Source organism: Abramis brama (genome assembly GCF_963993115.1).
Source record: "Abramis brama genome assembly, chromosome: 10".
Lineage (NCBI taxonomy): Eukaryota > Metazoa > Chordata > Actinopteri > Cypriniformes > Leuciscidae > Abramis > Abramis brama.
The window spans coordinates 36,049,467-36,063,591 of NC_139972.1; the positions used below are offsets into that span (position 1 = coordinate 36,049,467).

Genomic DNA, 14,125 nt, shown 5'->3' on the forward strand with positions numbered 1-14,125 from the left:
AAACTAAACAATGTTTGAACCTTATTGTTTAATAATTATATTTATTACTATTCTGAATGAACCTTTTTTCTTCTTCTATGACTCACAGGAAGAAGGAGAAGAGGACAAGGTAAGACTGACATCTATCTATTCTGGTTTATACTGGACTATAGCACCTAAAATATTTCAATGACTAGATAATTCTCATTGTGAGAGTTTGTGTAGAGTGTGAAATATATGTCTTATTACATACATTTATGCATGTATGATATGATTTTTAAAAATGAATTCATGATTAATTAATGTTGAACGATTTGGGAAAGTGTGGGAACCCTGTTTTTCCTCCATTATTTCTCATCAAAAATGAACAGGTTGATTAATACCTGCTCGTTGATTTATTCACAAAAAATATAGAAACGCTTGAAAATTTAAGAAAGCTAACGTCCGCTATTCGCTGTTCCAGGTGGAGGACAACCATCTGGTCTCAGAGGTGATTCTTATTCTAGAACCAACAGATTCTAGATCTGTAACTCTATATTCTCTCCCATTCATTTCTTCTTATCTGGCTGACAACATTTCCATTATTATTTTTAGTTCATTTTTGCATCCATGTGTTTCTGTGTGACTCTCATCTGCTCCTCACAGTCATTTACTCACTTGGAAGGCGACTCGTTTGCATTGGGTTTTGCCTGTCTTTTTTTCCTGTGTCATTTTTCTTCCCCCTTTTTCTTACAGGTGTCATGGATGCATTTTATGTTTTTAAAAGCCTTTAAGTTCTCCACCAATATAACACATTTCTTCCCAAAAGTGGAAAATTATTCCATATATACTGTAATAAGATTAAGATTAAGAAATAAATTAATATTAACTGAATTAAAAATGATATTTTCCATATGGTTTCGCCCATAACAACTACATTATCCTAACCATCATAACTTATACTAAATTATATGCACTTTTCACCACATGAGGAATAAAGCATCTGAAGCGTCAAATATGGTTTGAATTTAAAATACATATTTCATTGAACAATTTAATGCTTAGAGGTCTCTTAATCTGACTATATCAACCTGACAAATTACAACAAATCAAGTAATTTTTTATGGGTTAGATCAAGTACAAATGTGTCATTGAAAAAACAACTGGGGAAAAAAAACACACTTTTTTCTCATTTATCGTAATTTTTGAAATAAAGCTGAAATAAAATTAAAATAAAATATTAGATGAAACAATTCCTGCTTTAATAAGCATTAAATACACAGTGAACACACAAATATTTAATATAAGTATTGAATGATATCAGATGGCAGATCTGTTGTTCACTGACTGTCTAAAGCATATTGCACACATCCCTTCTTCTCTCTCCCTCCTGTTTTTTTACAGGCAGAAGATGATTTGGTGTCTGAGGTAACTTGGGTTTGATGAGCAGCATATCTCTGTACTTGTGATTTGCGTTTTTTTCCCCTCATTTCGCAACTGATTTTCCTCCTTCATTTCTTCCTTTTAACCTCCTGTTTCACTTCCCAATTCTAGCTGCCTCCTGTCAGTCTCTTTCTCCTCTCTCCATCTATTTCTGCATGCATCTCTTCAACTTAAGCTCTCACATTCCTCTCATCTGATTCAGTCTGTTCTCCCCTCTAGGAGGAAGAAGAACTGCGAGAGCTTGAGGTAGATTGATACATGTTTTTTTTTCTTCACTTTTTGTCTCTATTTTCCTTCTCTTTCTCTTTTTCTTTACTCTCTTTTCTTTCTTCTAACTACACTTGATATCTGTTCTCTAGCACTTGGACCAAATTTAACATACAATACTTTCACACCAGATACATAAGTGATTCACTGAAGTCCCTCAGTGAATACTATGTACAACATGACATTAATTTAACTTATTTAGTTGGGAAGTTAGTGTCTAAAAGGCATCAGTGCATCACAATGCATCAACCTAAGAATGACAATTTAATGTATTAATAATGAAATGTAAGAATTAATTCATTTCTTATCCAATGTATAATGGTTGAGCTATTTTTTTTAACAAAGATATTAATTCCTTTTAATTAACTCTTTAGAACTGTTTTCATTGTATTTTTTTTTTTGATCAAATAAATACAGCCTTGGTTTCCATAAGTTAGGACTTATTGTAATTATTCATCAAGTTTGACAACATTTTAAATTTTAAATTTTTCTGTAATTTCTTTTAAATTTACTTACATAAAGAGAAATACAGACCCACATTGAAACACTACCTCAAATTAAAGGAAATGTTACTGTTGAAAAAAATAATAAAATACAATACAACAAATTACATTAGAAGTAGAAATTAGATTACCTTTTGTTAAAGGTATATAATATACATGTTTTTGTAATTTTTTTACTACATTTGTTTAGACACTGAAACATACATTATCAATAAATTAACAGCTTCTAAAAAAATGAATGCTACTAAGACAAATACCCCAGACTGCACATTTGAATACTAATATGATGTTGTAAACGATGCAAGGACATGATATGCCATGATCAGTGTTGAGGGTCAAATTGAAACCCACATCCTCCTCATAAGCACTAATACTCAGTGTGCTAAAACATGTGCACTTACCACACGGCCACGACACTAGTGATATTTTTATTTTTGTGACATAAGCGTACACACACCAATTTTATTTTCCACATTCAGTTGCAGTAAACTCCTCTCCATGATCCTCACCTGCTCTCCCTTTTCTCCAGACATGCTGCTTCAAGCTCTCCTCATCTCTCCCAGTTGTCTTTTCTTTTCTTCTCTTTTCTTTTCCAGTCATTCCATCCCTCACTTATGTTACAGGAGAATTTTTTTCCACTGGCTGTCACTTCTAGGATCTTTCTTTATTGTGGAAACACACACATATATATCCACTCAAACTCACTTCCACTGCTCATCCTCTTAGCACAGAGAACTATCTGGGTGTAGCATAACCTTCAGCTCCCTCAGTAGTTGATTCTTTCACTCAAATACATTGATGCATTCTTCTGTTTTAATACCAAATTCCTTTATCGCAGGAGGAAGAGGAACATGCCTCAGAGGTACTCTAGAACATTTTAGCTTGTTTTGAGCATGTTGTGGTCGGGGAAGGCCAGGGGCACCAGTGCATGTCACCAGTTTTGTTTGAAATCTTTCAGATTGACTAGATCAGTGGTTCTCAACCAGGGGTCCAGGGCCCACTAGGGGCCCTCAGCACATTCCCAAAGGGGTTGCAAGTGAGTAAAAAAAAACAAACAAACATGTAAATCATCTCAGGTTGCATATGCAACCCGGTTCCCTGAGAAGGTCCTTGGTGTTGACGCCATGGGGAACATCATCAGCATGGCCGTTATCTGAAGCAAGTTTTACCACATGGCAATATTCATTGGTGTAACATTCATTATTCAGTTAGCAAACATTAATTTTGTGATATACTCACAGCAAAGTTCTTTTTTGTTCTTTGCTTAGTGGTAAAAAGAAAGAGCTGAGAGTGGCATTTAGATGAATATTAACAAAAATGACAGCGGTGAGAAAACAGCAGAAAAGAAAGCATTTGATCATGTAGATGTCGACGTGGATTGTTTGCACGAGCTCTGCAAACGCCAAGTCTCGTCACGTTTATTTAAACCACTTTATACAATGTTGCTTTAAAGCCACAAATATCTTAACTGTTATCTACAGGCCTACTGTAATTGAGTTAAGACATTCATTATAAACAGAAAGATGTATGGTACAAAGTAATTTCATGTCGGAGCGGGATTTGAGCAAATGTTGTTTCACGCGAGCAGTACATGAGTGGACCGTTCGCTAGGGCTATAAGCGGTTGAGCTGCACCTCACTCCAAGTAATGCATTACTTTACTTGTTACTTGAAAAAAGTAATCAGATTACGTAACTCAAGCTACATGTAATGCGTTGATGATGCTATGGGTAACCAATACCCACTATATCATGCTGAAGGAATGCCTGCCTCACTAAGCTGTGAATATTCACGAACAAAGTGGGCATAGCACTAAACGACTCTGAAACTCAGCCGGAGTCAAGAGTGCGTCAACCCTATGTGACTTGCAAAATGCTATATAGTTGCGCTACTCCTTAAAGCCAATATCCACTGGCACTAGGGTAAAACTCCCAAGCTACAAAGGAAGTCCAGGCTAGTCCAGGTATGCCTTACTAGCACCTCAGCAATATTGATGGAGAAGGCTCTTAGGGAGCAGCCTACAAACGTAGAGAGTTGCTACAACCTCAGTAATTAGAACCTTAGCATAGACCAGGAGTGGACGACTACTTGTTTTTCTAAGATGTGGTCTATCTCCATACTGCCCAAGCTACAACCTTATGTATTGCCATCCATCCAAGGGGCAGTGTATGACCCTACCACTATATCAGGAAAGGGAGGTAAACAAAAGAAAGGATATATTGCAATTTGCACGATAACTCTCATTAACCAGGCTTTATAACACAAAGAAGTCGCAGCAGAGCTTAGGCCCTACTTAAAGACCCCAATTTAATTAGGGGAGAGAAACAGATAAAAGAATTGGACACTATACAGCCTGCCCATAACTCTACTTTAAAAAAACTCTGACTTGAGTAAATGCTTTAGCTGTCGCTTTACCTCAGTGCTACACCATAGTATGCGACAGATAAAGAAGGAGGGATGCCCTACAGGCAATCTACCTCAGCATTCTTGAACATGGATCATACAAGAGACCTTTAGCAGCACCCATTCAAAGGGGAGCATATATCCCTACTTCAAGATCCAACAATAGTTGGGCAGGGAGGTAAACGTTGTAGATTGAAGCTTGCCGACTGCCAACATAGTTTTGTTTACCCTGCATCAACCCTCGGACATACGATCACTCTCCAACACCTCATCAAATGTATGAACGTGCCAACATGCATAACATAATCAAACACTGCTCTTAGCATGACAGAGATAGCAGTTTCGGATTTTGAACAACAAAAACCTTCTCAATCCCTGTGTAAATTCGACAAGGTTGCTATAACCACCGCAAGCTAAAGAGGGGGTGTAATGATCTCACGAGAGGGGCCATGAATGATGATGTAAGTTCTGTATAATGTGGAATTCCCCATTTCATCAAAGTGCCCACTCGCATCATAACCTCACAGCAATACGCTGGAGGAAAACTGATGAGAAATGGTAATGTCTTTCTTTCCACATTGTCTTAGCAATCTCTAAAGCTTGCACACTCTGGAAGCACTGAGGGGAATTCAAAGAGTGAAAGATTAATATATATTTTTCACTCTTACAAAAAAACTACTCCAGTTAAAAGAGGCAACTGGAACAAGAGGAGGTTGCATCATCTCACCGGCATCCATCCTTTGTAAACCATTACCCTCAGCACATCAAGCATTGCACTAGACCAGTGGTTCTCAAACCTGTCCTGGAGGACCCCCAGCACTGCACGTTTTCTTTGTCTCCCTAATCAAACACACCTGATTCAACTCATCAGTTCATTAACCCATGTGATAATGAGCTGATGAGTTGAATCAGGTGTGTTTGATTAGGGAGACAAAGAAAATGTGCAGTGTTGGGTGTCCTCCAGAACTGGTTTGAGAACCACTGCACTAGACCTATCAGAGGATGGGTCATATTTTGTTGCGACACATGCCATTTACAGGCCGACTGCGCTTTCACCTCGCTGAACTTCCCCAACACCGCCTTGACAGAGAGTTTTTTTGCCTAAGAGCCTAAGAGTTCAGAGGGTGAAACCGGAGCATCAAGAAGGATGTTTTTTTCCTTCTCCTTAATGTCTGACATATTTAACTACAGATGCCTGCCCATAACCACCGTTTGATGGCAGCGGCTGTTTGTTTGGTGGCACAGAGGGCCAAGTCTGTCTTCAGGAGACAATCCCTGCCCCTGGTCTCTCAGTAGGAGAGAAACAACGCCTTGTCAATGAACCACAAAGTGGTCTGTAAAGGTGATGATACACAGGGCAACTTTTTGAGCAATGTTGCTGGGCAATGTTGCTGTCAATGGGCAACCAGATGAGACACGGGGCCCACGACCAATCTAAATTATCCAGATAGAAATTTATTGCCCATTTTCAATGGGAAAGTGCCCAAGCAACAATCGCTTGGCAAGATTGCCCAGCAACATTGCTCAAAAAGTTGCCCTATGTATCATCACCTTAATGGTTTAGATGGCAGTCTTCAACGAAGATGCCTCAATCTGCTAGCCAGCGTCTCTTCTACAGGGGGCAACTTCATGTATCCCTGCTCGCTCAATCCCTCCACATTTGTGTAATTTGAATGTGGAAAAGGAGTGATGTGTGTTGAATTCAGCTTCTTCCATGACCTCTCCACTTCAGTGTGAAGATCCGGAATAAACGGCAGGCTCATGGAGGAGGGACGAACAAAACTCTCCAGAAATCGCTCATTGAGTCCACTGCGAGCAACGTCCTGTCTCTTGCGCGAGTCAGGTTCAACCTGGTCATGGTGCCGGCCATTACATCCAACAGTTCCTTGTTTGTGGGGTTGACGGAAGAAGCCAAAGAATTGGCTTCCTGATCCAGCAGATCGCCCCAGCTAGCAACAATGATTGAAAAAACAAAATCCCTTTCTCAAATTCTTCAGCCAGCTCGACCTGCGAGCCCCATGATCTGAGTCTCCATGTCACCGGCGGCAGCAGCAAAACCCAAAGCACAGGGTGCAGACTGCAGATGCTTGTCCCTCATCCCTCTAGAAGAGGGCCAAGCGTGAGCAGAGCTTCCATACTGTGAACTTGTCACATTAAACGCATCCAGACCCCTCAGGCTCTCCCGAGTAAACAATGCAACGATCATGGGTGTCTTCAGGTGTCATAAAACAAGGACAGGGAGGCACACACTTTCTAAATTTCTGAATTTGCTGCTTTTTTCTCCATAGTTTCATCTTTGTTACAACGCGCTACAAACAAACGGCTCCTGAAGACAAAAAAGTTGATGACGTGTAATTCAGGTGTTCTTTTATAATCACTGGCGGCCCGTGTGTGATGCCATGGGACTGCCGGGGGTGGGGGGCTTCAAATATTGTCTTTGAGTCAGAAAGGGTGAGAACTACTGGTCTAGACACTTGCATCTGAAAAAGTTTTGCCTTTACATTTGTTTCATTGAATTGCTTGATTTTTTTCTTGCTGTTGCAGAGTTTAAAGCTGCTGCAAGCGATTCACTTTTGGAGTAGCACACATAAAATGTCCCTGTTATTTGACAGGAGTCAGTGAAATAGGTACCATTGGTGTGAGGCAGGGTGGGGCCGAGAGCCGTGGGAGCGGAGCAAGGCCAGTGACGAGGCCTCTGCTCCCACAGCTCTCAGCCCTGCTGCTTCACTCCACAGTGCCCTAAATTGTTTGTTGTTTGTTCTGCTCATATGTCACTCTTTTATAGCTCAGGAGTGTTCTCACATTTCTTTAAAATATGAATTGTGTGAATTCAATCTGCTTAACATAACGCTCCGCTGCTACCATGCAATCCACAGCCATTAGCTTGACATCAGAGCCGCAGGCGTCTAGCTCACGCGTGCCTCGATGGGCTTCAGACAATCCTCACACCTGGAGGGTGTTCCCACTACTGACACAGCATCGAGTGACCTATGAAAGGGAAAGTTAGTTGGTGCAAATCTAAGTAAAGGGAAATTCAAGAATTATTAATAATAATGCAACAATGTCATCATATATCCATATAGCCAAATAGTGTTTGGGTTTCCGTTTGTATGCTCCTGAGTCCTGCACTTGTCTTTTTTATGGAATATGCGAATGACTGTTTTGTTTGAAGGACCAGGGTGGAGAAAATACATTGTTCAATGTGCACCGAAGAGTTTAATATGAAGCATTGTAAACATGATGTTGATGCATAGAGAATAAATCTGACGTTTAGCAAGACCATCAGTATGCAATACACGTTGGTTTTATAAATGTTGTATTGAAAAAAGCAGGACATGGACTCTGCTCCTTCAGGGTGGCATGGTTGACATTCAGATGGGAACAAGTTGCAGTGAATGGTGTTTTGGTGTGGAGTAAAACAATGCTGTGAAAAATGTTCCTGTTATCTCAGCATTGGGTCTGAGTGTATTTTCAATGTCATAACTCTTTAGTGAGAGAGAATGTTAAAAAAATTTGTGAAGTAGAGTGGCACCGTGGTAGGCCACACAATGCAAGTCCGAAGGGAATATTCCAAGTTTAGAACAACTTCGGCTCAGTCAACAACATCCAAGAACCCTTCTGCTTTCAAACTCTGGAATGCCTTGCTTCTTAGATTTCTTAGATTGTAATATTACTGCATACAGTATTTGTTTAGTTTTACAAACGGAGGGACACATTAAAATTATTGTCTGGTATTCAAGATACTTTATAATACTTTAAAAAGACAACTACAACAAAACTTGTCTTGAAGAAACAGTTTCTTCATAGATTGGTATAGCATTTGACTGAATCAATATGCTGATGCTGCTTAAAGATAACTTAATTAATAAACTAATCGATAGGCTACACTTTTCAGGTTGATTCATAATTCAGGTACATAGATACAGTATAGCAATTTTGTGCAGATTTGTATTGTTTTCCTCTAAGAGCCAGGCTGCACAAAAATGATTAATAAAACCGAATAATAATGATAAATAATGAAAAATTGAATAGAATTATGGCCAAACAAATTATACAGGAGGCATTTATAGCATCTAGGAACAATATGCTGTTAACTGTGTGATTGCTGTCATTCACAGGAAGACTAGTGTTCTGAAACTGAGGATTTTGGACCTGGATTTTCCCACACAGGTAATACATGTGTTTTTTGTCTTCTCTGCCACTTGGTGGCGCTGTAGGATACCATTTACTTGCTTTTGTCCAGGACTAAAGATATTTGTGTGCCTGGTGAACCAAAGACTGTTGAGTATGATCCTGCCAGCAATGACTCACATGTGTATGTTATCTTAAATCATATTGACTTGCTGTGTTTGTTGCATTTGTTTATAAGCATGTTTAAAATGTATCGTTGATATTTAATTACCTCACAATTTTAAAGTCATGAGGAATTTATTTTTCTTTATCTTTTAAGATAAAAGAGTTCATTGTACTATGAAAAGATACTGTAGCTTAAATACTAAGCATGCCTTGTTTCACAGACAGGGTTAGATTAAGCCAGGATGAAGCCTTAGTTCATTTAGGACATTTAAGTAGCTTTTATAAACGTGCCTTGGAGTAAAGCATTACTGGTGTAGTAATATTGCAAGTTGCTTTCAGTTAAAACAGCTCAAACATGTATTTTAGTCTGGGACTATTTTAAGCCTCGTCTGTGAAAAGGGGGGATTAACTCGTACAATTCAGTGTTCAGAAACTTGGCTCTCCCAGTCACAGTGACTAACATCAGCAGGATCTGGTGTATAACACCAGAAAATCTATTGACAAAAGACCCGTCAAAGTTAATCAAAGTACCGCTGTTCATTTCACATGGAAAGAGTTTCTTAAAGGAACAACAGCAAAATTGGGCTGTTTAATTCTAAGGTGAATTCTAAAAGAGAAAAACTGCTTTATTTTAAAAAACAAAACAAAACAAAAAACCTTTACTAATGTTACAAAAGGACCCCAGAAAGTAAATAGTAATATACAGTTATTTATAATATAGAGATCATTTTCATTTAGCCAGTCATTGTCTAAAAATAAACCACAACAGGGTGATCAGGACTCTGAACCAAAGCAAAGGGATTTATTTTGTGATTATGACCGGCTGGTTGTACATCATCTCACTTATTAATATGTAATATTAAAACTGTAACAGTAATATTTATTTGAGTTAATGTCTTACTGTCTCGAGTCGCAAGGTGGCACCAAATGTAACTTCCAGTATGAAAAGAAAGAGAACACGGAGTGACATTGCTGTCAGATACAGTTATGGGAGGAATTTACTTTTGTCAAATAAGTTTTTATCCAAATTAAATCTGATACTTAACAATTAATTCATTATTTTCTCATTATAATGATCACTTATTATATTATGATGAATTAATAAATATATTTATGTATTCAATATAAATTATATTGTTTATTATTATATACATTTTTACAAAAGAAAAAGATTGTACAAATTACCAAAAATACATTTACAGTAATGCCCTTATAACGAATACCTAGCAGGCAAGTGAGATGAACCATTGACTGTAAAGTCAAGAATGACCAAGGTTTAACTATACATATTAAATACTTTTGCACAAATAATTTAACATGAACTGTTTTGATGAATAGCTCATGTGATATACAGTGATGAAATTAATAAGATGCAATATGACAAGTAGACAACTAAAAAAATCTTTTAAACAACAGTTTCAACTGCACATTGGGATACACTGTGATTTGAGAAAGCAATAATACTTGCTGATTTAAATACTGAAGTATTTAATTTGATCTATATTTCTGCCACTGTCCATCCCAGTATTTCATTGGTCATTATATATTATTTAATAGGTCAGTGAATAAATGCATGGATCAGCATTTGAATGTTAAGCATGGTCCAAGTCAGTTCATCTTTATTTATATAGTGCTTTATACAATACAGATTGTTTCAAAGCAGCTTTACAGAGATAACAGGAAAATAATGATTCAGTGATGCAAACAGAGGCTGTGAAGCAGCTCTAAAAAGACAACAGTAAACAGCCATTATTCAGCTGAAGTCAGATCAGTGTTGATTCAGTTCAGTTCAATAACTGTTTAAAGTTCATTAATTATGCAATGAGCTCAATTAATCTATAAAGCAGCCCAGTTCAGTTCTCATCCAATAGTGTCAGTGCAGTCAAATCAATTATATTGTTGAATATTAAGTGTCCCCAACTAAGCAAGCCAGAGTCTACAGTGGCAAAGAACCCAAACTCCATCAGCTTACAGGAATGGTGAAAAAAATAAATAAAAAAAAAGAACCAGCGTGTTGTTATTATGATTCCAGGCTGCATCACAAGTCAGACTGTGGATTGGTATCATTCAGAATATCAGAATATTGTTGGTCTGGAATTAATCTTTTGCACTGAGGGTACAGGGTTCTAGCCTGCAATAAAATAACCTCATTTTAGTAAATGAAAAGCACATCAGCTTAAGCGAGTCGACACATTTGTGTGCATATTGTTTTGTGATCTCATAGGTACAGATAGATACATCAGAGCTGTACGGGAGAGGATATTGCTGCTGTCACTCTCGGACACACTCAGCAAAACATAAAAAATGACACAAACTAATGAAATGAAAACTAAAATTGGAGATGTTTCCTGCTTATTAGAAGATGCACCCTGCCACAAGCTATTTCATAAAGAGATGGGGACAAAATTGGCCATGGCAAAAAGTTGTGGGTACATTTCTTGGTCCCCAAATAACACCTGTGCTTTAAACTTTCTTATTTTAAGCATCAAGTCAAGTTCAATTATTTGCATAGCACTTTCCATAATACACATTGCTTCAAAGCAGCTTTACAGAAAATTAGGATTTTAATGTTTATAATATCTTAAAGGAACACGCTGACTTTTTGGGGCTTTAGCTTATTCACCATATCCCCTAGAGTTAGATAAGTCCATACATACCTTTTTCTTCTCTGTGTGTGCCGTAACTCTGTCTGACGCACCCACCGTTAGCCTAGCTTAGCACAAAGACTGGAGGTAAATGGCTCCAGCTAGCATACTGCTTATTTTCCTATTTACATGTTGTGATTTGTATAGTCACAGCGTGTACAAATGACAAAGTCACATGAGACACAGCCATCTTCTAACCATATACAACATGTAAATAGGAAAATGTTGGCGTTATTTTGTCACTTATTGGGAGCAGTATGCTAGCTGGAGCCATTTACCTCCAGTCTTTGTGCTAAGCTAGGCTAGCGGTGGGTGCGTCAGACAGAGTTACGGCACGCACGGCGATGAAAAAGGTGTGAATGGACTTATCTAACTCTAGGGGATACGGTGAATAAGTAAAGCCCCAAAAAGTCGGCGTGTTCCTTTAATATCGTAAACTATATAAGCGATCAAGCAGTTGAAATATGCTGTATAAAATCTTCCTACATGAATGTACTGTATGTATGCAAATAAAGTTGGAATAAAGACCTAGGTGATAATATAATTACATTAGCGATGAAAAAAAAAATCAAAGTTGAGTTTTGCTATATAGTATATACTACTGTGGATAAAGTATATTATATATATGTTGAACTTTATATACTTTATACTTTATGTTGAGCTTTGCAGCGATAAAACAATTACTAAACAATCACATATCCGAGATTTCCTATTTAATATAGTATAGGATGTCCTATATATCCAACTGTAACTAAGTTTGTGTTTAGGGAAGAAGAAGGCGGGAACCGGTGAACGTTAAACGTAATTTTAAAGACAAAATAATCAAACAACAAAACAAAGGTAAAGCGTATAAACATAAAACAACAACATTAAATCCAGGCCTGGTTCTCTCCTTAGTCATTCTTCCTTTCATCGTTCCGGAGCTCCTCCGTGGGGCTCGAGACTGGTGTGGCGCGCAGGTGACGCTCATAAACACTCGCACCACTGGCATCGCTCCCGTCCCATGGCTTGCGGCCCCGCCCTGCTTGCCACACCAACTTTAGAAATATCTCTGGCCGTTAATATAGTTAATAACTATCAAGCGGTTTGGATTTGCTGTATAGTACATACTGCTTAACGTGAGTGCACTGTATGTATCCAGGTTGAATATACTTTTAGTAGTATAATTAAGTTGTCAATTATGTGGTGTCCTAGACAGCAACATAGTGTTGGCCCAGATCCGGGTCACATCTTGTACATGTGGATTCAACACACACCAGACGTGGGCCGGATCTGGGCCGACACTATGTTGCTGTCTGGGGTGGTTGTGTGGTGCTATTGAGAATTATAAAACCTGTAAGGTGTTGTTCAATTTATAACAGTTTTGTGTAGTGACAAGCCTAATTACTATTAAGCATATTACTATAAACATATTTTCTGTTTTGTTTTATTTTATTTTTCATTTTCTTTGTGGAAATCAACTGCATGACAAATAAGTGGGAGGGGTATCATGATGTTGACGAGCAACCTTTGATGCTTCACATTTATGAACGCACAACCCTTACTATGTGCTTTACCTTCCAGCTTGAAGTTCCCTGGAGCCATCCAAAATCCCCCACAAACACCTTCACCGAAGCGTTACTCAAGCCAAATGTGACACCACTGCACTGGAGAACATGCACTCAGGACCCCGGCTTCAAGCTCCCCATGAATACTGTGCCTTATCCCATTACTGATGAGGCTGCAAAATGCCTTTGTATGCTTTTATTGCTTAACTGGCGAGTGAATTTTAAAGGGATGTCTTTTTTCTTACTGTACATATAGAAGATAGCTATTTCTACAACCTTTAAACTAACATTTTGTGACTTTGTTCTATAGAATCCCAAATAGTTGTGCTGAACCATTTAAATGTGCCAGACCAATACTTGCAATAACTCTCTGTGTTGTGAAGTACACTACCAGTCAAACTTTGGACACACTTTGCTACAGTGCTAAATGCTAATTATAAAATCAACCCGTAGCAAATTCGTAGGCTTTATCAACTTCTAGACGGTGGGAGAAAACTTGTATGTTGTGTTGTCAAAGGCTGTGCGTTCGATCAAATTCATCAGTCACTTAGCCAAGCTAGCCGTAAGATAACATTTTGTAGATGCTAACATTTGCACTTAGCCAAGCTAGCCGTAAGTAGATGCTAACATCTGCACTTAGCCAAGCTAGCTGTAAGAAAACATTTTGTAGATCCTAACATTTGCAGGTACTTGATATCCCATTATCCCCAAAAACTGAATAAAGTGCAAGTGCAAAAGAAAACTGATCCAAAAGACAATAAATATGGTTCATGAATCTGAACATTGACTATAGTTTGTTTTGCTAATAGCATGAAAGAGAATTCATTTTAAAAATCCAATATTTGTACATTTGGTCTGTACAGCTCATGGTAAAATAAATGTCAATCTTACAGTATGATTGGAAATTGCCCAAACAGTTTTAGCTAATTGAATATGAAAGTAGGGCTTATAATATTTAAGGATATTTTAAATTACAATTTAAAAGTTGGGCCCTCAAGAAAAAAAAAAAAAAACTGTTTATAAACCACTGAGTTAAAATATAATAGTTTTGATTTGTTTAATAT

General features: G+C 37.9%; 1 protein-coding gene across 11 annotated transcripts in view; it reads left to right on the forward strand.

Annotated features, from left to right (window-relative positions):
• The window catches only part of sh3bgr (SH3 domain binding glutamate-rich protein), a 31,411-nt gene extending 17,359 nt beyond the window's left edge, over positions 1–14,052 (forward strand). For 3 of the 11 annotated variants that reach the window (XM_084126762.1, XM_084126755.1, XM_084126757.1), the window contains 6 exons: positions 89–109; positions 443–469; positions 1,621–1,647; positions 3,010–3,033; positions 8,692–8,743; positions 13,078–14,052. In XM_084126762.1, the coding sequence (XP_083982888.1) occupies positions 89–109; positions 443–469; positions 1,621–1,647; positions 3,010–3,033; positions 8,692–8,700 (108 nt within the window). In that variant the 3' untranslated portion in view covers positions 8,701–8,743; positions 13,078–14,052. Of the gene's footprint in view, positions 1–88; positions 110–442; positions 470–1,362; positions 1,417–1,620; positions 1,648–3,009; positions 3,034–8,691; positions 8,744–13,077 lie in introns of those variants that run through there. The other 8 variants (XM_084126764.1, XM_084126759.1, XM_084126765.1 and 5 more) reach the window with 5 other exon arrangements.
• Positions 14,053–14,125: the final 73 nt, after the last annotated feature.